Genomic DNA, 25,485 nt, shown 5'->3' with positions numbered 1-25,485 from the left:
CAAACAGCTAGCACTTGAGGGGCACTCTGGAGTATGGTATGCACTAGTTTCCACTTGGTTCTCAGTATATGGGCTCTGCATGGACCGCCTACCCCCCCTTCAGTATAATTTGGACTTCCCTTTTTTCCAGCAGTCTCACGAGGATACCAACCGAGTTATCCGGTCAAGTCTTCTTAGCCTCTACACACATTGCACATGGATCACACCCCCGGAGCTCCCCACGAAGATGTACTTTTACAAAGACCACTTCCTCACACTCACTGAGGATGGATTCATCCAGCAACCGGGCTACTTGAGTGTTCACATGTCCCATGCCATGCGGATTGCGATTGGCCAGATACGGGTTTCTTCCCACCGCCTCAGAGTGGAGATAGGTAGAGCTGAGCGCATCTTCGGAGCCGGGAAGCTCGTACAGACACCTAGAGAGGAGAGGATCTGCCGACTATGCCACACAGAGGTTGAGATGGAGGAGCATTACATATGCCACTGCCGAGTATACTATGAGATCCGCGGGAGGTTTCACTGTCTATTTCGTGAGGGATTCGGTCCACTCTCTAGGATCATTGACTTCTAGGACCTGGGCCTCTTCTTGCTTGAGCTCCGTAGACACAGGGACACCTTCTTGAGACACAGGCCACAGGCACCCCGCCCCCTCCCTCGGTAGCCAACCATCACCAGTTTCTTCCGGACCCAGGGGTGGAGGACACCGACATAGTGGATCTTGTGGACCCTCCACGAGCTGCTCTGGACCTACCTCGCCCGAGAGGAGTTACCTCGCATCGAGCCTCTGTACTCCAGCGTGCCCCCCCCCCCCCCCCCCCCCCCACACCCCCACGATCACCTCATCAACTCCAGATCGGACCCTATGTATACCTTGGGATCACTTTTTCCGAACCCAATTTCTATCTGAGAAAGGGAATTGAAGCCAGATTGACGTGTGGCTGTGCAGCCCTTGGCTCGCTAGAAAGGCAGTGCTCACTGATACAGTTACAGGAGCCGAGGACGAAACTATGGCTATTTGACACGCTAGTCACACCTACTTTTTTTTTTGGGTAAATCCATGAACAGTATATTATCAATGAAATTTACATGAGAGTCTCCAAAACGGAGAGCCTCAACAGAAGCAAAGAGAAACTATTTCCAAGCATGACTCATGAAGATCTCCTTGGTGGCAAGCATCATAAACAGATTGCTGTAAGGAGCTTCTAAAATACTGATAAGATTGCAAAAACGGTTTCCCAAAATATCTCATGTTGTGATCCTGCCATATGGTCCAGAAAGCCCAATATCTGACCCAGTACAAAAGTAAAGAGTAATGGACCGTGGTTGTAGGGAGTATGCCAAAAAGCCAAAAGTGTTTCCCAAAAAAAGAGTTAGGGAAACGAAGGCGAAGTAACATGGAAATTTTGCGGATGAAGGCCTTAGTGCTGGAGCACGTCCAAAACAAATGAGGCACCGTTTCAGAAGGGGCCATGCATTGAAGACAAGAAGCAGATGCAATCCTTCGTTTAGCAAGAGTGACCCCCATAGATAAGGAACCTGTAAGACAACGCCATAGGAAAAGCTAGTCACACCTACACTATACCACAAGAGGAGATGTAGGGGGGAACCAACTGAGACAGATATGGAGGACGCATATGATGGATGGAAGCCGATGGAGAGGCCCTTGGTGAGGATGATCTTGCGCATGATTAGGAGTAAGCCATCAGTGCCACACGAGATTGTGTGGGCGGAGATGGGGGCTGGACCGCCAATAGTGACATAGGCTCTACTCTAGATAGTAACATATTGGCACAGGTTATGGGAGCTCCAAGAGGACAAATACCCAGATTCAGTCCAATTCCTTTGGACTACTGGTCGAAGTTTAATGACTTTTTTAGGTGTTTGCCAACCATTCAATTCTTGAGCTTTCTTATCTTTATCCTTGGACATTGATGGTGCATTATTCACCTTGGCTTTGCCCTTGTCCTGACCATTGAACAGGTTGCACTTTAGAGGGCTTCACCACTTTTGGTGGTTTAACATTGTTGACAATAGCAACAACAGGCTTTTCCGAAGGAGATACAACATTGGCCAGTGCTGGAAACAGTACTGTAGGACATTCAGATTGCATATGACCAAATTTCCCACAAAAGAAACAAGAACCAGAAAACCTCCCCCATTTGAGGGTAAAATGAGCCTGTTGTGGAACCATGCCATTCATGTCAACATTGATGGTGACACTCGGTGGGTTTGCACATTAGTGTTCCATAGAACGCAGAAACAATGTGCATTTCCCGGTGGACAAACCATCTTCCCCAAGTTCTGAGCAACATACGGCAGAGCTGGTTCACAGTAAAGTGGGATGTCTGGCACCTCCACCCATATTGGACATTTATGGCGAAGAAGATGTTGGTAGTCCTTTGTAGGCGACCATGGGTACACATGCACCAATCGGCCACCAAAGAAGAGATGAGATTTTTCAAGAAGCATCTGCTTGAGCCTTGTACTATGGTTCAGTGAAGATGACCTCATAGAACCCACGATGAAGATGACCTCATAGAACCCACGATCAACTATTTAGCATCCACGCACATAATTACCCTGTAACATGTCTTGGTTTTCCCTTGGAGCTCATGTTTGGAAGAAATTGATGAGAGCTCTCTGCGTTGGTCTTCGGGTACGTGTTGCTAGTGGTCTAGGCTGCTATAATGACTCCTTGTGTTTGCGAAGCTCCAGAAGGAAGAGCCCTAGGCATCTCTGAATCCGGTAAGTCCATGATCCTGGAGAGTGGTCCAAACCCATCTCAGAAGAGGCAGTGGAACCTCCCCTTGATCTCATAGTATACCGGACATCGGCATACGTAGTGCTTCTCCGACTCGGCCTCTGTATGGCAAAGTTGACACATCCTATCCTCTGGTGCAGCCGTCCTTGGCCCATATGTGGATGTCTCCACCACTCTTAACTGGTGGGATGAGGTGCAGATTTGGCCAATCGCACATCTCACTCCAAATGACAGATGTGTGTCCATGTAGTATGGGCGTGTGATAAAGCTATCTTCCGTCAAGTGAAGAAGGTGATCTTTGTAGAAGGCCATCTTCGTTCCCAAGGGCTGAGTGGGTGAGCGCCAGGTCCTCTGAGTATCCAATCTAACGATGTCCTTCCTAATGACCCTGTTCAACTGTATGTGGCTGAGACCAAAGGAGGATGCCTCTATGCTGCACTGAAAAGAGGAGAGTGCTTCCATCTGCATGCCATGTATATTGAACCAAGTGCTACTAGCACTGTGTGTCTCCATCTAGTGCCAGTTGTCTCGAGGACTCCATGGCGAGATGGAAAATGGGTCACACACTTCTACCTCTTTCCCGGATGTGGTTAGAGGAGTTATGTGGACAGTTGTATTGCATGGGCAATCAATTCACATGTATGATGGTATTGGTGACGATGCTCTTGCCAATCGGTTTTCTCTAAATGAGATGCAAAATGATGCCCCTAAAGAATCGTCCCGCCCTCGTGAAGAGGGATTCGTAGATGTTCAGATGGTCATCACCTGATTTTCACGCTTGTTTTCATCAACACCTCTGCTATAAATATGTATATACCAATCAAGTGTGTTTCCTATAATGTGTGTGGCCTCTGTGACGCCAACAAATTGAGGCTTCTTTGGGTTTATGTGAATAAAACCAAGCTGCATATCGTTTGTCTTCAAGAGCACAACCAGAATGCTTTTGCTGGTAGACAAGGTTTCTTTGCAGGCTACCATATATTCTATGCTGGACAAGGTTTGTTTTCGGGTGTTGTATGTTACTGAGACATGAGCTTCAGCCAATTATGGCCTTCGATGATTCTGATGGTAGATGGTTGGTCATACAACATATGCTAAGTCGTTATCTGAGATTTACAAATTTGCATCCTTATATGCCTCAAACTCTATGGAACGAGCAATCATGTGAACGTCACTGGCCGCTTATCTGTGGATTGCAAATGCCTTTTTGTGTGGGGACTTCAATAATTGTCCGGCCTTCAGTGATAGCACTTCTCACCATATGCACTTGACTGCTACTGCTACTGAAAGACGTGATTGGGCAAATGCAATGGCCTTCATGAATGCCAGTGACTTGTGGGAGTACCTAATGCCTCGAGCTCCTGGCCTTACATATAAGCATAATGCATTGGATTACTGGGCTAGATTAGATTGATGGTATATGCTTAATGCCATTCAATTTGATGCTTTCACTTGTAACATGTCCATTGATTTCTCTTCGTCTACTATCAAATCACTATCCATTGTGTATGAATATGTATTTTGGAATGAATGCTAATGCTTAGCCACTGCCATGCAAAAGACTCTTGCTGGTGAATAATGCTTATCTTTCACATGATGATTTCGGTTGAATGGTTGTTGCGGCGATTGAGCCTTTACAAATGCATGCTATGGTAGACACCGATATGGCATGGCGATGTTTTCTCACCTGCATGCAGTATATCATGCGAGATTATGGACGTCATTTTATGAGTGCACAAAGACAATTAGTGGTTGATGCAAAGCACACTTTGCAAGTTTTATCAATAGCGAGTCATACTCTAGGGCTTGCTCATGAGATTGATGCCTTGACAAGAGCTCAACTTTTTATTCAGAGGAATGATCAAAGGAAATTGCTTAAATGGCAAGTTAGAGCTAGACAAAAGTCTCTGATGGATAAAGGTTGCTCTTCCAAGGCCTTTTTCAAAAGCCTTCACACTTCACAAAGAATGCATTCTCTCCATAGGCTGAAGAAATCTGATGATCAGTGGACTCAAGACTCTCTTGAGCTACAAAATGAAGTCCACAGTCACTTTCAGAGCCTTTTTGCTACGCCCGGTTCACCAAATCAGCAAGTCATGGATGCTCCAAATGCCATGCTTGATCTTGTTAATCTGATTATGACTACTTGCCAAGCACAACAAATGGAATCTTCTTTTACCATGGAGGAATTGGATTTTGCACCGCGTTCTCTCGGTAAATGGAAATCCCCAGCTTGGGATGGTCTCAATGTGGAATTCTTTGTGGCTTATTGGGATCTCTTAAAAAATCAACTCTTATTTATGATAAATCGGTCTTGGGTTACTGGCAGTCTCCCTTCATGCTGGAAGGAAGGCCTACTACGTCTGCTGCCTAAGAAGTAGTTATGTGACCGCTTATCAGACTAGCGTCCCATCACACTCATGCTTGTGATCTACGAATCGGTAGCCAAAATGATTGTAAACTGCATCAAAGATGTTCTTTTTGATGGTTTGCACCCGAGGCAATATGGCTTTGTGCCACGCCGACAAATCATGGATAACATTGTAAATGCTTATGTGGGTATTGAGTATGCTAAATATACAAACCAAGATGTGCCTATAATGCAAATTGATATTGAAAAGGCTTTTGATACAATCCATTGGGATTTTGTAGCCTTGATCATGTAAAGGATGGGGTTTGGCAATAAAATGAAGAATGTCATCTATTGGCTTTATCAAGATGGCCAAGCACAATGCATCATCGAGAATGGTCTATCTATGCCCTGGAAGATGGGTCGTTCTGTTAGACAGGGCTGTCCACTTAGTGCTCTTCTTTATGCTATTGCAACGCACCCAATGCTATTATACATAGATAAGCTGGTAGAGAATGACAGCTTACATGGCATCACCATACCTGGAGGAAGAGACTTTGTCAATCAAGCGTATGCTGATGACTCCTTCCCCAAAAACACGCCAACGGATCTTCAGAATATCATGGATGCCTTGCATCTATACCGGTTGGGGTTTTCTTAGCCCGTAGGCGCATTGCATCACCGGATTGTAGAAGATGCTCTGGAACACAGGAAACAGTCCCCCACATGCTATGGTTTTTCCCCTCTACTCATCAGTTCCTCGACAATCTCTCGACACATGTACGCATCAGATTTCCGGGTCAAAGATTCGGTTGAGACTTCTGGCTGTTTTCCGCAGTTTCACCACCATTACTAGATTATACACCCTTTCTTATTTGGATGAGATTCTGGGCTCTGTGGACCATCTACATGGCCCAGAATCATCTTATCTTTCATACTGCTGATTCTCTTGCTTCACTTACTTCAGGAGATCTCTTCGACAATCGCTGGTTTATAACCCCTTGATAACACTTCCTAGTGGCCACAGCTTGGCTCCCGTCCTCACATCTCATGGGGCACATTGAGCGAGGGATTGGCCCAATCTCTTGAAGAGTGGCTCACCTTCAGACGGCTCCCGCCACACAAGCTCAGAAGAGGAGCCTAGCTAGGATCCGAGGCAAAGATAAGACTCACCCTTGACATCCACTCCTCCATCCCTCCTGCGTGGCTCGTACCAGTCCAACATCCGCCTCCCCCTAAATGGGTAGGGGTTTTTATTAGATATGATATCCCGACGGTGGTCCATGGTGCAAATGGAGGCGCCCTCATGACTTTCTCTATAGGGCCACAGCGCAGATTGAGCCGACCTCCGCCTTGACAAAAAGCCTCGGCAACTGCACTTTACAGAGGGGTGAGAGTGATTGGGTTTCAAGACCACAGATGGCACGTTGACCCAACTCCGGGCAAAGTGGCCAGAGAGAGATCTTGGAGATTATGGTTATGGGAGGGCCCATCACCAATATGTCTACAATGGGACCCTGGTGAGTGGTAGTGGCACAATCCCTTCGCCCCCGAGAATGTCCTCTGACATCCCTTTCTTTGAGTACACTATCAGTCTGGGCAGCAGTATTCAGATGACAGAGGATGACAGTATGCCAGCGGCAATAGCACATTGCCAAGGACACAGAATCTGCACACGCTTCCTCCGTGATTTTTGGAAGCAGCTGTGGGACAGCTTCCGGCCACGGAAAATTACTCTTTTCCTGTGCCAGACAGCACACAGGAGCTTGATAGTGGGCCCTTGGCTGGCAGCTGGCGGCCGGCCCTTTGTTCTAGATGTGGACACCCTTTGAAGACACAGTGGCATTGCCTTTGGGTTTGTCTAAAGACCCAGCAGGTTTGGTTGTATATCCTCCGCATTTTCACCATGGACCAACTAGGCGTCAGCCCACAACATCACCTGAGGGGCAGTAGCTTGGGCTTCTGGGATAGCACCAGCCCTAGCATATGAGGAGACGAGACAGGACCTCGCCCTTCTTCTCTCTTATCAGAGTATCACGACAACCCCATTATCAGTAGCCCCACTAGGGAGGAGGCCCAAAGGCCCCTGTCAAAGGTGGGAGATCATCAACAATATAGCAGCATGGCACAGCCCCAGTTGGGAGGAGGCCCCAAGGCCCCTGTCAAAGGTGGGAGATCATCAACAATATGGCAGCATGGCACATTTGGTGTGCTCACTGCAGCGAGGCTATAGAGGGCACTGCCACGCCACCTACAGCGTCCATCAGGAGCATATGGACAGACATCATACACACCGTCCGTGGCCAGTGTGAAAAGCTTCGAGGCAAGTCTGAGCATATGCAGAATCAGTAAGAGACTTTTCAGCGGGTTTGGAACCTATTGTATGAGATAGCCTTCCTCCGAAAGTGACCAACGGGCAAGATCACTTGGCATTACAGGCCACCTGTTTGGCTGTTCCCCCTCCAACCCATTGTATGAGATAGCCTTCCTCCAAGAGCGACCAATCAGTGAGGCTCTCTATCCCCTGTTGTTTTTCTTGTCTCCCATGATTGAGACTAGGTCATGTACTTCGCTGATTTGGCTGCATTTTTGAAAACTAATGGAAGGATATTTTCTTGGGGAAAAAATGACCATAAATGTCGAGTTAAATGATGGGTAACACAAAACAACATAGAGAGTGCATGAATCCTATAAGAAACAGGCTTTTGGCAAACCATGGTTTTAAACTTCACACTTACTTGAGGTGTTCTAGTTATGTTGACAGAAGACCCAAGCCATGTTTTGCACCAAGAAAGAGAGTGGTATGGTACCTTCAAAATAAACATTAAAAAGATTAATCAGATTCACATCATTCACAAGTTTATTTTGAGTAATGTGTAATCATTACGTATATGATCTGATAATATCATGCCTTAGACCAAAAAAGACCAAGTTCCTACAATTCTAGTCAATATATTCAAGTAGAGGGGCTTTCAATCAGCCAAAAAATGCTCCGCCCCTAAACATTGGGACTTCATTGAATAGATTGCAACATTGGCGAGCATTGACTCAACACAAGCCTCTCCATTCAATTTATTATACTTGGTGAGTAGAGAGGTTCTCAATCGGCAAAAAACTCCTCCACCCCCTAAACCTTGGGACTTCACTGAACAGATTGTAACACTGGCATTGATCTCAATGCAAACCTCTCCATTCAATCCATAATCTCCATGCCACTACAACAAGCTTCTAAAACTGTGTGTTTGAGTGGGAGAAAGTCATTATTCTCTTCCAATAGCCCTAGCAGACAAAGTGACAAAGCAACCATTAAACATGAGACAAGGATCAACAGACCATCATTTGAACAATCCCAGTTTTTTTTCTCAAGAAGAGATCCTTCTATAAGTAAGAAATACAGCAGGTTACAGCCTCTAAGGACAAGATGTGCAAAATAAAGGGAGGATGCTCCCCCCATAGCTGGGCGCCCTTTGAGAGAGATTACATCCTGGGCTGGGAGGGGAGAGCCACATTTGAGGCCTTTAGTTACCAAACAATACCCCAATCCCCACAAGTGAGGAAGGATCCCAGGCAGTGTGGATAAAGGCTGCTTGACGCTCCTACATGACCAGGAGCCTCCTTGAAGGCGCTCCCATTGGCCACAAAGGCTGTCAATAATGTCTGGCAAGAAGAAAGGATAGTCTCGGTGGGCCTCTATAGCCTAGCTACATTGCATGTGCAGATGTGTCAAGCTGCAATAGCTCCGATCTCTGGTCTGTGGCAGTCAGATAGGTCCACAATGCTCGGGGCAGCAGTGATAACCGCAATGCAGCAGTGAACAGCCTCATCTTATCCACTCGGTCCTCCACATAACGTATTGCCAGGCCAGACTCCATTGCCCATGCTATAGTGCCCAGGTACCTCTTATCTGTCCACGTGAGAGGTGGAGAATCTGCCACTAGACATGTTGCGCCTCCGGACAATCCCAAAGCCGCCACCCCACACCCCCCCGCCAAAACCCTCCCACACCACCCCACCCTCCGCCCCTGGAGACAATCTGCTCCATTTGGCTAGATATCATCCGCACCTTGTGGGGACATTGGGAGCACCTTATGGGCGATTTGGAGCAGATACAGTGCCACAGCGCTGCCTTCCTGCACACTTGGAGTCTGGGCCCCTTCCTTACTCAAGGGATCAAAGGACCAATTTGGCACTATAGCCAGCTGGAGATCCACACTTTATTTTTTGCATTACACTTTTAGGGGATGTACATATCAGACTCCACATTGGGGTTGTTCGCTTTGATTGGGCGTCTCTCTTTAATGACTGATCTTTTCTCAAATTGTAATCTAACTTGTATCAGGATTCAGAAGATAACCAGCTGCTCTTAGATAGCCAGCTCCGATCAAAATTAGCAGAATACAACCTTGGTCCCATGCAGCATAACTTAAAATGCAATCCACCAAGGTGTGCTGCTGTACAGCACTTGGCTTGTAAGAGCGCTCATCAAGCTCCTGTGAGAGTGGAAATGCGCTTAACATTTGACTTCTTTGGCTTGGGATGGAGTGTCTTCAGCTCTGTAGGTTGGCCTATCCCCAACCTATCCATAGTCAATTGGAAGGGTTGAAAGTGCATAAGAAAAACTTGATAAGGGCAAGCTGCTGATAGGATCAGGCTGTCAATGGTGGTCTCACTGTTTGTATACAAACTTGAAAAGGTCTCTTGTTGTTACATAAAAGGTGAATCGATTCCCTTAAAACAAAACAAAAGAAGAATCACAAGTACAATGATACCGTGGCATCTCCACTGCTGGTGCTTGGATTTCCTGTCACTGGCGCCCCAGACCTGAAAACCATTAATTTATCCATGAACATTTCTTTTTTGGGTGTCCATAGCAAATCTGATAGAGCTTTTTTGTCAAACATAGAAGGCATACACATAAGGCTCAGATCACTAAGAAAATCAGTATCTTATATAGCTTGAAAGATTTTATTTTCTTTTTTACTTCTTGTGATGATTTTTTTATTCAAATTGTCACCATTTCTTCCACCTTTTCTATCCCCTGTAATTTCTTGTTCGTGTTCCTGGATCCCATAGAGGTATGACAGTTCCAACCACCAACGTTTGAGCTTCATCACCCATAGCCTCTTCTACTTAATTGCAAAAAGGTGTTGGCAACTGCGCTAGTATGCACAAGCTATACCACTGAGGTTAATGCCAAGTGATCTGATAGTTTTGCATGGCGCAGGTACTAATTAATGCCAGGAGGCAGTAAGGCCTACGAGAACAACCAAAGAGCAACAAAAAACCAGGTAGATGTATATTGTTGGATACTCAGGCCTTCGTGGTGCATTGTGGGCACTATCGTTTTGGGCAAAACTAGATGTACATGGTTGGACACTCTGGCCTTTGTGGGCACTGAGGACACTAATGTTTTGGGCAAAATCAGCATAGAACCACAACAGGTCCAGGAACGTCAACCCCTCCACCTTTGAGGTCACAGATGATCCAGCCTGGCACCTCTGGCTCTTAACAAATCAACCCCCTGCTCACCTCTAGTGGGACCCAAGAGTGTGGCGCTGGCACAAACCACTACTTTTCAGATAGTCAGAGTACTATGCCATCGCAAAAAATCCAGTTTTTCATACACAGACAAAGCACATTGAGGTTCATTATCAATATGTGAGAGAGAGACTTCATGTAGGCAACATCAACCTTGTCTATTGTCCATCACAAAGGGGCTTCCCCGAGATCAACCTTGTCTATTGTCCATCAGATGTGACTTCGTACATCCACATTTGTGTTACAGGGGGGATTGTGACAGACATGTTCCTGGAAATGTGTATTACACATTAGTATTAGTTTGGTGACATTTCCCCTAGCAATAAGTGTCACATATAGACTATGGTTTGCTGTGTATAACATCACTGTTGGATCAGATGCCACATGTCATGCTTATAATCTTGGTGGTAGTTAGTGTCATACACATATGGGGCCTTACTTTTATGTAATGTTGTACTTTTATCTTATATCATGGGTTTGTGTGCTTGCCTGTACATATGCTTCTGTCATTCTGTACCTGCACATTCTGTCTCTCACAAGTAACCTAATCCAACAGAAAACCCATCTAATCAAAACAAGGTGTGCATACTACATGAGTCCTGTATGTACAATGAAATAGGCAGATCTCATAGTATCGATGTTCACCCCCTTTTTTGGTGCTTCTCTATGGCACTGGAGTATGTCTCCTATCTCGAGTGGAAGAAGCCCCGATTACAGAGCTAACTAGAGTAGAGATGGATCTTAAACCTCTTTGGCAGATACAAAGAGATTCCATCTTTGAACCCACAAAAGAAGAGATCATCAGCTGCCTATGTAACCCTATCATCTTGACAGAGCAATATTGTGCAGTTTAAGCAGATGAGCACATGTCCAGACTCCAAATCTCATCAACATCACAGCTAACTGTACTTGTCTCCATCCTCACTTGAAAGTATATTTTATTTGTAGGAAATCATGTGCATGCTTTAGGCGTCTCCCACTAAAGCACTTAATCAAAATTGTATTACATTGGGTCTGCACGAAATGATAATGATCTACTACTCTAACAAGCTTCTAGATGATGACATAACCTTGTTATATGATGAAACTAACCTTGATTGTAGAGCTCCCCCTTCAATCTCGTAAACCACGTCTGTAGAATCCAATTGTCTGGGTAAGGCTTACCACTGAGAGCATAATGATAGCCAACCTGCAACACTCAAAACAATTGTAAAGGTGTAAGCAGATAAAAGTCATTAAAAAGGTGGTCCTTAATCTTATTTGCTATGGGAATATAAAGTGATCTCTTAAAAGTGACAATCCTTTATTGTTAAGCACTTAGTAGTAAATTTCTCTTAAGGTGCTAAAACTGCCAGTTAGGAAAGCTGGCAAAAAACATCAAGATGATAACCAGCCCCAAAAGTGGGGGGTGTGGGTAGGGGTGTGTGTGTGTGTGTGTGTGTGGGGGGGGGGGGGGGGGGGGGGGGGGGAGGCCTTGTTACTTTTCCAAAAAGGCATGAATGTACTACAGAAAGAAAGAATGTGAGGTGTTTGAATTGCTAAAAGATTCAACGCAATAATGGAGAATCAAGATACACATACTCAGCACCAACAATGGCACGACTTTCATGATTTCTTCCAGAGAAAATAAGGCAGATCATTGATTCGTATAGTAACACCATTGCACTCTAGGATTATCTTAACCGGTTCCTCCTCCTTAGATGCTAACATGAGACAAATTTCTATGAAGCTTTGCATATATTGTAATGGGCATCTTGCCAATGTACATGCTTATAATTCCCATGTTGAACACTAATTAATAAAAGGTCCTTAGTATACATATATACCTAGATGAATCCAAGAACATGCCCAAATTCACCTTTTAGGAACGTGCATGTTATATACTCATGGTAGTCAACCCACAAGACTATATAACTATCAACTCCATTATGCATGAGTAACATACGTTCTCGATTTTTTTTTTCGGCTCGCTGAAGCTCCCGCCGTCACCCCCCTGCTCGCGCTGCTTGCCCCTCGCCTCCCCTTACTCGTGCCCTGTCCCCGCCTTCCAGCGCATTTGCGCCCCCCCCCCTCTTCTTGCCATCGCGCCCCCCCCCCTTCTCCTCGCTTTCTCTCCCTCTCTCGCGCTGAAGCGCCCCCCTCCCCCCCCCCCCCTTCAGTTCGCCTTCGCTCCCCCCCCTTCTGTTCGCCTTCGCTCCCCCCCACTTCATTTCGCCTGCGCTCCCCCCCCCACTTCATTTCGCCTACGCTCCCCCTCCCGCCCCCTTCAGTTCGCCTTCGCTCCCCCCCACTTCATTGCGCCTACGCTCCCCCCCCTTCAGTTCGCCCTTCACGCCCCCTCCCCTCGTCAGCGCCCCGTCCCCCCCTCCGCCAGCCCTCTCTCCCCCCGACCGCCTCTCCTTTCGCGTTGCTCCCGCCCCCCCTGTTTCTTCGTCGCCTTATCCCCCCCCCGCTCTTCTTCTTCTTTTTCCTCTTTTTTTCTTTTCTTTCTTTCTTTCTTTCTTTCTTCTTTTTCTTTTTTTCTTTAAAAATAAAAATAAAAAAAAAATGCTCCCGCCTTCCCTCTCCGCCCTTCGCGTGCAGCTCGGTTCTTGCAGGTATCGCATTCGCTCCGCCTTCGCCACAGCTTCAGACTCTGATGGAGGCTCCTCCCGCCCCACCTCAGAGGGACTCTTCTGCAGCCCCCTCGACCGCCCCTGAGGATACCCCCATCAGGCTTTCTCTTTCGCCAGAAGAGGAAGCGAGCCTCGCCGCAGAGGTGGAACGCCTCGAGGCACATTCCACCATCTGCCGTATAGTCGGCACTCGCCCCAGCAGAGGGATTTCCGGGATCTTCTTCAGGCCCGCCTTCTTGCAGATGTGGGCAAGATCCTGGATGTACAGCTATTGGGCCGTGGACATTACCAGATCGAGTTCGAGGCCGCCCAGAGTGTTGCCAAGGTCCTTGCCATGAGTCCCCTTGACATCAGGGGTGCTCGGGCTTTCTTTAGACCTTGGCAGCATGGATTTGACCCAACAGCGGCGGAACAAGGAGAGCGCCTTTTCATGTTACAGTTGCTTCCCTGGACTCCGCCGGGAGTATCTTCCGCTCCTCCCCAGGCTCGGAGCATTGGTGGGCTCGGTACTAGAGATTGGCCCCTCAGCTGCTTCAGTGGTGGCCAGAGCAGCTGGGCTACCTTCGGTCAGAGTGTTGGTGTCTGACATCTCCTCCCTTCCTAAGGTCATTCAGCTACCTAGGATAGGGGGGGGATGGATAGATCAGAGAGTGGAGTTCTCGGGGCTCCCGAATCAGCGCTTCATTTGCAGACAGGTCGGCCATCTGGCCAAGGCCTGCCCTCGCAGGAGACCCCGACCCTCACCACAGCAGGCTACTGATGGCCCACCCACAGATTCGGCTCGGCAGGCTGCCTCCGGGACACCTGCTCAGGCCACAGAGGCCTCGGAGTGGCAGCCTGGACAGGGGCGCCGCCGAGGGAGACAGCCACAGCAGCACGTCCAGAGACCGCTGCAGCAGCAGCCACAGTCTCAGGTCTCACTGGGTTCCCGTGAGAGGAACAGCTTTTCTCCCCTCCAAGAGGAGACCCCCGCGGCGACGACTGAGGACCAGGAGATGCCAGCACCCCTCCTTCACCCCCCCCACCCCCGTCCCCCCCCACCGCCTCGCTTCCACCATCGCCTCCTCCCGCCTCCGCTCCGGTTTCGGCAGCGGCTCCCTCTCCACCCCCCTCGCCTCCCCGTCCTCCCCCTCCGCCCCGCCTCACCTTCCCGGGAGGCCCTGGCAGTTCCCTGGCGTTCACCTGCAGTCCGGAGAGCGCTGAGCACTGACCTCGCTCGAGCATCACAGAGGAGACCTATGCCGATTAGGGCTTCACGGATTTCATCTATCCGCAATCGGCTGAGTCGCCTTGGCATTAGACAGCGCTCGGAGGCTTTTGATTATACCTTCACACGGGCTTTTTGGAGCAGAGGGCCCCCATGAGCCAGCACCCATCCGAGTTCATGTAGTGATACCTCCGGCCCGCGGGGAGGAGGCACTAGACTCAGCGGTGGCCTTCTCGTTCCCTCTATGTGGCCCTTGCGACCGGGAGTGGACTCTAGAGCTCGCTCTCAGCACTTTGAAGACTCAGGGATTGAGTTTTCTCATCACATGAGCGATCTGGAGGTGACAGATGTGATAGGCTGACTTTGGGAGTTGGCTCATTTTTTCTTGGATCCCGGGAGTGTGGATACCTCAAGGATTCGGCATTTGGTCGTTCGCATAGTGGCAGACTTAGCACGCGACCCTGGATATGTGTGTATACACGAGGTTGCTTTGTCAGAGCGGGAGGCAGTCGCCATGGGCCACAGCCACTGGCGCCTGATCCGGGATTCTTGCAACACCGGGTGGGCAGATTCGCAGCCGCTCGGATGGTGACTACTCTCCATCCAAGCCGCTTGCGAAGGCCCGCCGTACGGCTGAGACAGCATCCACCTCAGCAGGGCATCCATGAGGATCATCTCATGGAATGTACAGGGCCTTGGCGGAGCACATTTTATACGCTATCGTGGTTGCTTGAGGCAGGAGCTTCAGAGATGCCTGGTTGGTGGCAGCATTGTTATTTTGATGATGCAGGAGCACCACTTGGGTGAGAGCAGGATCCGGAGATATGGTTCGGTGATGCCTGGTAGATGGGACACTTTTGGTCTGCAGGGTTTGGTCCTTTGGGTGGACAGGGAGGAGTATGCATGGTCATTGCAGATGTATGGCGGCAGGCCATTGTGGATCGAGGGATCATTGTGCCTGGTAGAGCACAGTATGTCATTCTGAGGATGCATGATGAGCTATTGGGCGTGCTCAACGTCTATGCGCCCAATCATGCTAGTGCTAGAGCAGAGTTCTGGACCCAGGTTACGGATGCATTGCCAGAGGCCGCACATTGGTGTGTCGGGGAGACTTCAACATGCTTGAGGACCCGGCAGATAGGGTGGGAGGCAGTCATGTTACAGTGCACGGCACGGAGCTTGCAGCTTGGGACCGGTTGTGCATGTCACTGAGGATCACTGATGCATGGCAGCATGGGGCTTTCTCCCGGTCTCAGGACAGTCTTAGTTTCTCCCGGTCGGATCGCCGGCAGGGAGGGACCTAATCTATCACGGATTGATCGCTTTTATGTGGGCGACTGGTTAGGGGAGCGAGGGGGCTCTGTTGGCATTCTCGCTGGCACCTCATTTTCAGATCATGCGCCAGTTATCTTGACATTGGAGGAGAGGACACGGGAGCCCAGCTTGCAGTTGAGGATCCCAGAGAGGGTACTTACAGATCCCAGTCTCGCTGAGGACATTGAGAGGATCTGGCATGATAGTCAGTGCTCTGACCACGATGCAGCGGGCCAGTGTGCCCAGGGACTCATCGATCTTAGCTCTTTTTTGCATGCTGCAGCTTTGACACGGTTGGGAGAGATTCGCGAGCGGGAGCATCGGCTGAGACGCAGCCTTGCTTCGCTACAGCGCCTTCAGGAGCAACAGCCTGCATGTGAGTGGGTGGCGTCCCAACTGAGCCAGGCACGCCAGGAGGTTCGAGAGATAGAGGAGCAGAGACATGAGTTTTACTATCGTCGTCAGGCCTCTCAGTGGACGCAGCTTGGCGATAGAGTGATTGGAGAGTTTTTTGAGATCACTGGGCCCCGTCATGCGCGAGCAGGAGTCCGCCAGCTTAGTAGACCGGATGGATCGGTAGCTACTGAGCTCAGGGAGATCAGAGCCATTGCCACTGCATTCTATAGAGACCTGCTTTCAGCGGAACCTGCCACTGAGGATCGAGATGTTTGCAGACAGACTGTGTGGGCCCATGTGCAGAGGAGGGTCACAGACCGTATGCGTACAGTTCTAGGTGCGCCTCTGTCAGAGATTGAGCTTGCCGAGGCCTTGAGGGTCCTGCCGCGACATAGTTGCCCAGGGGAGGACGGACTGACGCCGGCCTTTTTTATGCGCTATTGGGACCTTTTGGGGCCAGGCCTCCGCAGGGGCTTTCAGCATGTTTTGGACATTGGGGTGATGCCGCAGAGCTTTTCAGAGGGCTTGATCTATCTTATCCCCAAGGGGGAGGGAGTATCAGATGATATTAGGCATTGGAGGCCTATTACGATCCTCAATACTGTCTACAAGGTCTTAGCAAAGTCCTTGAGTTTGAGGATCCAGCCGTTCCTGGGGGAGTTGATTCACGCTACTCAGACAGGATTTGTCAAGGAGCGCAGTATCCTTGACAACATCTTTACTTTCTGGGAGGCGACGGCCCGAGCTAGATTTCTTGGTGAGGACTTGGTCGTGATGCTTCTCGATTTTGAGAAGGCATACGATAGAGTTGATTGGGGTTTCTTAGAGGGCACTATGCTTCGCCTGGGCTTTGAGCCAGGATGGATCAGAGGGGTGGCGGCTCTGTATTCCACAGCTCGTAGCCAGGTGTTGATTGCAGGAGGACGGGGGCCGAGTTTTGAGCTGACCAGATCAGTCCGTCAGGGGTGTCCCCTCGCCCCTTTTCTTTTTCTCTTCTTTGCGGAGGCTATGAGCATGTATTTGACAGCAGAGGAGGTCGGTTTGAGAGGACTTCAGCTCCCAGTCCGGGGAGAGGACCTGCTTGATGCTGAGTTTGCAGACGACACGGGCTTATTTTTGCATGGCCAAGAGGCCAATCTTCTTCGGGCAGAGCAGTCGCTCCAGGTTTTTAGTGCAGCTTCGGGAGCATTGATCAATTGGCGCAAGACAGTGGCCTTTTGGATCAGTAGTGCTCCCACTCCAGCATGGAGCCCGGACCCCGGTTTTAGATGGATTCCTCCAGGCACAGCAGTGCGGTATTTGGGATGCCAGATTGGCCTAGATTTGTCACCTGAGCAGCAGATTGCCCCGCTTCTTCTGAGCATTCGGAAGAAGCTTTTGTATTGGAGTACAGCTCGACTATCCTTGGCTGGGAGGGTGGTGGTGGCAAATCAGGTGCTGTTAGCGACCATGTGGTACATTACGTCTTGCTGGATCTTCTCGAGCTCTTGCATCAGCCAAGTACAGAGGCTGACCAGGAACTTTCTGTGGTCTGGGCGGGACGGTCAGCCAGCTCGGGCAAAGGTTGCATGGGCAGTTATTACACTTCCGCTGGCTCAGGGAGGTTTGGGCATTATAGATCCAGTCGATCAGAGTAGAGCTTTATTGGGGAAGCTTATCGTTCGGGGGTTGCTTCCAGGCGGCGCTGAGCCTTGGAAAGAGCTCCTCTTGCAGCGGCTGCAGGCTCGGGCGCCCCCAGCAGGGGGCACTTGGGCACCAGAGATTCGCTGGATCTTTATAGAGATGAGGAGGACAGGCCTCAGTAGAGGATGGGAGGACAGATTTGCTTTGAGTATCCTGAGAGCTTGGGAGCTGCTGAGACCGGGGCTCTCTCAGCGACCTCCTTCTTGTGTTGAGGAGCGGGCCAGCAGACAGCCGCTCATCTAGAGCCCAGCGGTTCGCACAGAGTAGGGTCATATGCTGGGTTCTCGGCCTCGGCTAGCCTGGGGGCCTTTAGCGGCAGGCCCAGCTCGTAGTTTTGGAGACTGGCAGGCCTTCTACAGTCTACCAGAGGAGATCCAGGTGGAGAGGCTGAGTCACTTCAGAGGGGGGTTGATTATGAGGGATGATATTCAGGAGGCACTCACAGAGGAGTTGTTCACGCCTCTCGAGCCAGTGGCCCCACGGTGGATGGGAGCCTTTACACAGTTGGAGATCCTGATTGCTGTCAGAGCTTGCACTGAGGATGGCAGTTGCCTCTACTATGAGATTCAGGATGAGGGCAGACTCCAGAGAGTGGAGGTGGAGTCGCCTTTGGTTGCAGAGTGCACCTTGCAGAGGATTCGGGTAGTGGCCGCCGCTTCTCGGAAGTGGCATATTGATCCCGACCCTGCTGATGTGCTCCCGGATTGGCGCATATGGGCATATGCAGCGCGCCCCTTGGCCCGGCTACAGTGGGACCCCGGGGAGTACGAGTGGCATGATCCTTATGCATCCCTTGAGGCCACAGAGATCACCTTTTTCCAGTATACCGTTCGGCTGGGGCGACATATTTTGACGGCGAGGAGGACGGTCTCTCCAGCGGCAGCGGGGCATTGGCGACTACAGGGACTCTCACAGGAGTTCCTGGAGGATTTTTGGGCTCGGCTCTGGGCTAGTCGACAGGCCCGCAGGATCTCGACTTTTCAGTGGCTGGTCGCCCACAGGGGCTCAGCAGTTGGTACTTGGCTTGTTTACAGCGGTCTTCCGGTGGCCTGCGTCCGATGCGGCCACCCTATGGAGACACAGAGACATTGCCTTTGGGATTGCCCTCAGGCGCAGCAGATTTGGTTGCGGATGCTGCGTATTCTGGCCCCCCTCTCTCCAGAGGGTATGTTTACGTGGGGTGCCGCTGCTTGGTCGACTTTGTCAGGGCCTGCTATGGGCTATGAGATGGAGCAGGGCAGTCAGGCCATCAGATTTATTAGGGGCCAGCCTCGCCTAGTTCCGGCACCGGATTTCTCGTCCGCCAGCTGGACACAGGAGAGGGATTTACGATGGGAGCTCCTCAGCAGTCTCACCATCTGGTTCACCTGGAGGGCCCGGTGCTTTACGGCCTTTGAGGGGAGATTGGAGCCACCAACAGAGACTGTACGGGGGATTTGGCAGGAGTTGATCCACACCCTGCGAGGACAGTACGAGACTCGGCCGGGGAGACTCGGCCGGGGAGACTCGGATGAGGCGATCTTACGGCGCCAGGCCTTTCACACCACTTGGCGCTGTGGCCCTTTCTACACCTTACACACGGGATCCCCCCGTTGGCACTACAGGCCACCTGTTTGGCTCTTTCCCCCCCCCCCTATTGTATGATTTAGCCTCTCAGTTCTTTGTACTGATGCTTGTATTTTGTAGCACCTAGGGAGAGTCTCCCGGGCTGCCATGCTGTATTCACTGCTCTGTCTCTCTTATGAGCAGGCGAGATCTTTTGTAGCCCTACGGGCGTTTTTTATATAACTAATGAAAGGATCTTTTCTCGGAAAAAAAAAAAACTCCATTATGCATAGTATGGACTAGATACTACGACATCCCCACTAACATTATCAGTGCCCAATAGTGGGTGTAGAACTCTGTATCAAGATATGCTCTCACACACGCACTCCACACACACACACACACACACACACACAAGAGCATATATTCACACAAAGCCCTTCGTCTACTGAGTTACTGTCAAACTTCCGGAGATGCAGGGTAGACTCAGCCATAATGAAGCCTAGCACTAAGGGAAGTAGCAAATAGAAAGAATTAGTACAGCAAATAAGTAGTTGATAGGGCAAATGCACCGCTAAAGATAGAAAGAATCAGCACAATATCAACTGGCCGTAACTCGGACAAAAACTTCACAATGTGAAATCTGCATGTCCTTAGTATACACCCATCCACTAGAATTGGTCTTCGAGCATCTTGTGGGAAGGTAAAAGCATTTTCTGTACTTAGACTCGAAGCTCCCTAACCACACCATCTCAAATTGTCTCTACCACAAAGAAGAAATGATCACGTACAGTAAGCAAAACTGCAGCCAAATTTGCGCTTGGTTATAATGATGACAAAACTAATGGCATCTCCTGTGTGACTCAACTGCTGAAGAGACCACCAAGTAATGCCAAAGACTCTCTTCCAAGTGCACCATTGATGGCAATAAAGACGCTCTCACAGCCTAATTGGGAACCTTGTTAATATGAGACCGCTCCCTAGGAATTCGCAACATCAAAAACACCCACTTCTCGTCCAACAAATGCATAAACTTATCATAGTCTAAATAACAGTTTGCCTCCAGAATGCATACAATGTTCCTTGCCTTCCACAACAGGGCATACCATGGAGCACAGGCATGTTTAAGTGAAAAGAATCAAGTCACTCCCAATTAGCATGCGTTATTGAGAAGATACATGTTGCAAGAGAAGACAAGTAACCACAACCATGACAAAGCCTTGGCAATGGTGTTTGGAGATGAGTCTACCCATTCACACCCATCATAAATCTTCAACATCTCTATTTGCTGCCCACAATCAGATCTAGGACTTCAGCATATACCACAAACTCTGATGGCCTCAGATTGCTCAAAATTCCAATCAGCCGTGTCTGTACAACCCTACATGCAAACCAGAGGGTGCAAGATCTTCACAAAACTTCAAATGGCCTGCTGCCCCTTGAACACAAGCGTTTTAATGCTGTGCAACAACCTTTTACTCCTCCATCTTAATAGAGCCCACCATACCAAATAGGTAACTGCACTGCACATGAACGTGTGCACACGTTCAGCATAGTGCACTCCATATGACCGTGTGCACACGTTCGGCACCACCAGATTTTAGAAACACTAAAACCATATGAAAGGAACAAAACTAGCAATAAAACTTTGAGATAATCAAAGCCTTCGGAGCAATCAAAGGTGCTTCCTTCTGTCTTTATTGTGTCACAAGTTTGCAAGAGCCAACCTCTGTTTTCATGTCAATCCCATAAATGCAAAAAACGTTCTTCAATGGCGGGCGTTGCCATGGTGTGAAGGGATTTAAGACTGGGTCATCTAGATAGTACCTGGAAAACAAACCGTTAGTTAGCATTTAGAAAACCACCTGATAGTACATCAATGCTTTGCACATTCTCTACGAGGATGGTAACATAAGTTAAATTTCACATGGCTAGAGTGGATCAAAGCAAATGCACAAACTCATGATTAGATAATTAAAATGATTAAATACTTAATTGAATAAGCTTAACAAGACCACAGAAACAGAATCACATCAATCAATTCATAGAAACCTCCCTTGATACAAGAGCCACCAAGTACATTCTTTAGCCTTGAATAGAGGCTTCTAGATCCCACAGATCTACCCACTAGTACAAACCATGTGATCACCTATACATTGCGTGTGACTACCACTAAACATGTGACTAGCCCATGTGACTCATAAATGCATCGACATCACTTTTTTCCTTTAAGATAAGGTACAGAAGTGTAGGAGCCCATAGTTTTCAACACAGCTTGGCAGTCTTCAGGCCTAGCAGATTGGCAGTCAAGAGAAAGAGTTAGAAGAGTTGCTGCACCACAAGCAGCACAAGCATGGTCTGTGGCTTGAATTGGCAGCATTACCCTGAATTGGGCAAGGACAAAGGTTATACTTTGTTTAGTGAATGTAAAAGGGTCGGCAAATTTCTGGTCAACCAGTACATTTTTCATGATGTGAAATCTGAGCTATGCTGAGTTTCCTGTAGGCCTAGAGACTGCCTATTTCTCCTCAAATGGAGTCTACCAATGCAGTGAGAAGTGCCTCAAGATTACAGGATGGAATGCCTAATTCAAGTTCTCAATCTCAGCATTCATGGCTCTTTTTCTCTCAAGTAAGCAGTGAGAACTTGGAAGTCACAATGACGGAGAGAACAGCACAGAGTGGGAGTGAGCCCTAGGGGGGTCTAATGTCAATGGCTAGGGTGGATCAAAGAAAATACAATAACTCATGACTGGAGAATGCAATAAGAAACACTTAATTAATCATTGTACCTAACCTATGGAATCAAGTCATGTATTCCTTTGGAAGTCAGATAAAGAAGATAAGACCACAAAGTTGTCACTTACGAGGACAGTATTGTTCGAGTGGAAGCCATGTGCCATTGTACAAGGTAAATCAGACAATTTAGAGTGGTGCTACGACTTCTTTCTAAATGCTTTGCATTACAGCAGCAAGGCATGGCCCCATGAGTTTTATATCAATAGTGCACCCCTACGCGCCACTAAACTAGCTTGCAGGTTGCCCTTCAGAGAAGGGTATGCACTCAATAAACCTGCATCTTGCACATCCACCAAACTCCTGTCGGAAAAGGCATCCAAGCAGCGTCTTGGCTGGAGTGCCTGGGAGTCCTAGTATTTAGTTAGAACAAACAAACATCTGTTGCTGAATCAAGAAAGATTGAAGAGAGGAGAAGAGTGAGAAGGGAGCATGGGAAGTGCAACTAAGAGCAGGGGCAGTTGGCAGCAAAGATAAACGAAGTAAATTTCAAGGCAGGGGTTCACTGGCAGAGCAAGTGGAGCATTTGAAGGCAAAAGATGGGAGCAAAGGAGGAATCCAGGAGCGATATGAGGCTGCAAAAATGGGAGAGATCAAGGAGATCAAACTAGAGCAAGTAGGGGCCAGGGAAGGAGGTCAAGAAAGAGCCAGGGTGGAGACTATGACATCAGGCAACAAAAGGGAAAGCACACTAGTGGTGGAAAAAGCTGGGACAAAGGAGCAAAAAGTAGCAGGGCGGGAAACTGCAACTGACGTGCACACCAGACAAATTCCAGAGAGGTTAGGGAAGTAAGAGGGTGAAGCTTGAAGCCAGCAGGCTAGAATCAATAGGAGCAAGGCACAAAAAGTGGGTTTTTTGCAATCCACTCCCACATTATATGGCACCTAAACATTAAGACTACATTTCGTTCCTATACGTAAGTTACAAGAGTAATGATGCCAAAACCTCAAAGAACATGGATCTTCATTTGGTATCAATTGTGTGACTTGATAAATGAGATGAGAAATGCATACTTTTGCAACTGATGATGAGCCGTCTTACTGTCTCTGTCATGGTACCCGATAGCACCAAAAAAAGTGCCATCAGCTACTTCACGGGCCGAAAAAGACCACTGTGTTGTTGGAGAGCAGTCTACAGTGGTGAAGGGTTCAGATAGCAGCACACTACTTGGAGAGAAGCCAACACCTTCACAAATAAGCCAACAACCGACAGTTTGCTTAGTACACATTCAGGTATTGACAATCTGTGTCTCATGCATTACAGTACCTGATACCAAAAAACCACCTGTCAACAATCAAGGTTAGAAGTGTTATTGCTTGCTTGAAAAAACTTACTTTTCAATGCACTCACCTAGTTCCTCGGGAACTTCCACTTTCACAATGTCTACAGGCCACCCAGATGAGTTTATAGCAAACTCAACATCATCACATACGACAGTTGACCCATCTTTTCCAGAATGGCCCCATGATCTCGTAGAGGATTTATGACTAGAATCGCAATGCCTTGAGAAGGGCAGCATCCAAATGGAAGAACTGAAGGAATTGCACATAAGCCGTGCGGTTCCCTGTATCAATTAACTAAAATCATTTTAGTGGGTAGCTCCTCTTTTGTGTTTTAACTGCTTACTTCACCTTGAACTATCTACTATGAACACTTATTATTACCTACAATATTATGTTTTCAATAGCAAATATGTTGTCATCTAAAGTGTGATTAGCATGAGGTACGGTACTTCTTCCCTATGATGGCATGGTTTACCTTCAGCAAGCCCATGAGGTAGTAAATAAAATTCAATTTCAAATAACTAACTTAGAGAACACATTTTACTACCCTTACAAAAGCAGAGCATATATATTTTCAACAAGTCCAGTATCGAAGCTATGAGCATCAAGAAAAGCTAAACAATGGGCTGATTCATCTCTCAGAAAGCCTTGTTGGTGTAATCATGAGGCTTGTCTCCAAACCATCTTGGTTGTTGGAAGATAACTAACCTTTTTTCAATGGCACACTATTTTTTCTGTTTAAAGCAGACCTAATTAGAATCTGTTTTCTAGTGTTACATGGTTCAGAGATTATGTACAAGACACTGCAAAATGAACAAAGAATGCTAGCTGGGAAGCACATTAAACTTTAAGCTCAGGTAACAGGGTTAATTATGATGAAAAAAATTGCACTTCGATATGGCACCTATCAATTTCCTACACTACAGAAGATGCTAAAGCTTACAACAACCCAAAGCGTGCAAAGGATACATTGCAAGCTTAATTAATCCATTAATCTCAGGTTTTTCAGACAGAAAACTTAACACAAGACACTAATGAGAAAAGGGTATGCAGGTCTAGAGCATTGCTTGGCGCTTTGGAAAATGCAATTTTGTTACATATATCAGCTTCAGCTCTAGATGCATGTCATGCTAGGCTACTAGCTAGCGTAAGGGGACCAACTGCCATAATATATAAAGGAACAAAAAAGGCTATTGGTGTATATCCTACAAACCTCTCAGATCCAGCATTTTGGCACAAGGAAAAAAGCACTGACACCTGATAGAAATAAAACATCTACCTCGGATTATGCTCTGGTTCTTGCATAACTTTACTTGCAAGGGGTTTTTTGGGATCCTGGGGGCCAAGTACTGATTTATGAGTCAACGCTTTTAATTCTTGTATTTTTTCCTTTTGAAATATCTTGATGTTACAGTGGGTTCAGTGAGGGCCAACTACACTGCTTGGAACCACCTATAAATCATGGCCACATCCATGAATCTAAGACATAGTCACAAGAAACGTTTTGTCTATTTCGCCGTTCAACACATTTCGTTTCATCTCTACGGACGAAATGGAGAGGTTTCAAAGTGACACTTATCAAATCAAATTTGGAAAAGTAAGAAATTAAGGAAAACGTAGAAAATTTCAACAATTGTGTGTGAAGTTAGATACGATTGAGGTTGAAAGCATGAAATCTAGATTTATAAATTAGGGGAAAGTGAGAAATTGAAGAAATTGTAGGAAATCTCAACAAATGGATGTGAAATTAGATGCAATTGAGACCAAAGTATGAAATTGGGATTTAGAAAGTGAAAATTGAAGAACTAGTGGAATACTTGGAGAAAATAGGTGTGACATTAGGTGAAATCAACCAAGTCGATTTTGGGCAAACGGTGTTTCGACCATTGAGATTGAAAGTACGAAGTTGCGTTCAGAGACGTGAGTCCACAGTCCTGCGAAAAAAGATGTGAGCATGGAGATGTGAGCTGTGAGCCTGGAAATGTGACCCGTGA

General features: G+C 47.8%; 1 protein-coding gene across 1 annotated transcript in view; it reads right to left on the bottom strand.

Annotated features, from left to right (window-relative positions):
* The window catches only part of PSAT1 (phospholipid sterol acyl transferase 1), a 74,681-nt gene that overhangs the window by 25,051 nt on the left and 24,145 nt on the right, over positions 1-25,485 (bottom strand). Inside the window, 7 exon segments of the mRNA XM_086795764.1 lie at positions 7,853-7,924; positions 9,884-9,935; positions 11,745-11,790; positions 11,793-11,841; positions 21,140-21,239; positions 23,222-23,393; positions 23,559-23,772. Coding sequence (XP_086651890.1) covers positions 7,853-7,924; positions 9,884-9,935; positions 11,745-11,790; positions 11,793-11,841; positions 21,140-21,239; positions 23,222-23,393; positions 23,559-23,772 — 705 coding nt within the window.

This window comes from Cibotium barometz, chromosome 63, assembly GCF_041138505.1.
Source record: "Cibotium barometz isolate CiBa-2024 chromosome 63, ASM4113850v1, whole genome shotgun sequence".
Lineage (NCBI taxonomy): Eukaryota > Viridiplantae > Streptophyta > Polypodiopsida > Cyatheales > Cibotiaceae > Cibotium > Cibotium barometz.
This window is presented reverse-complemented; position numbering and strand designations above follow the sequence as displayed.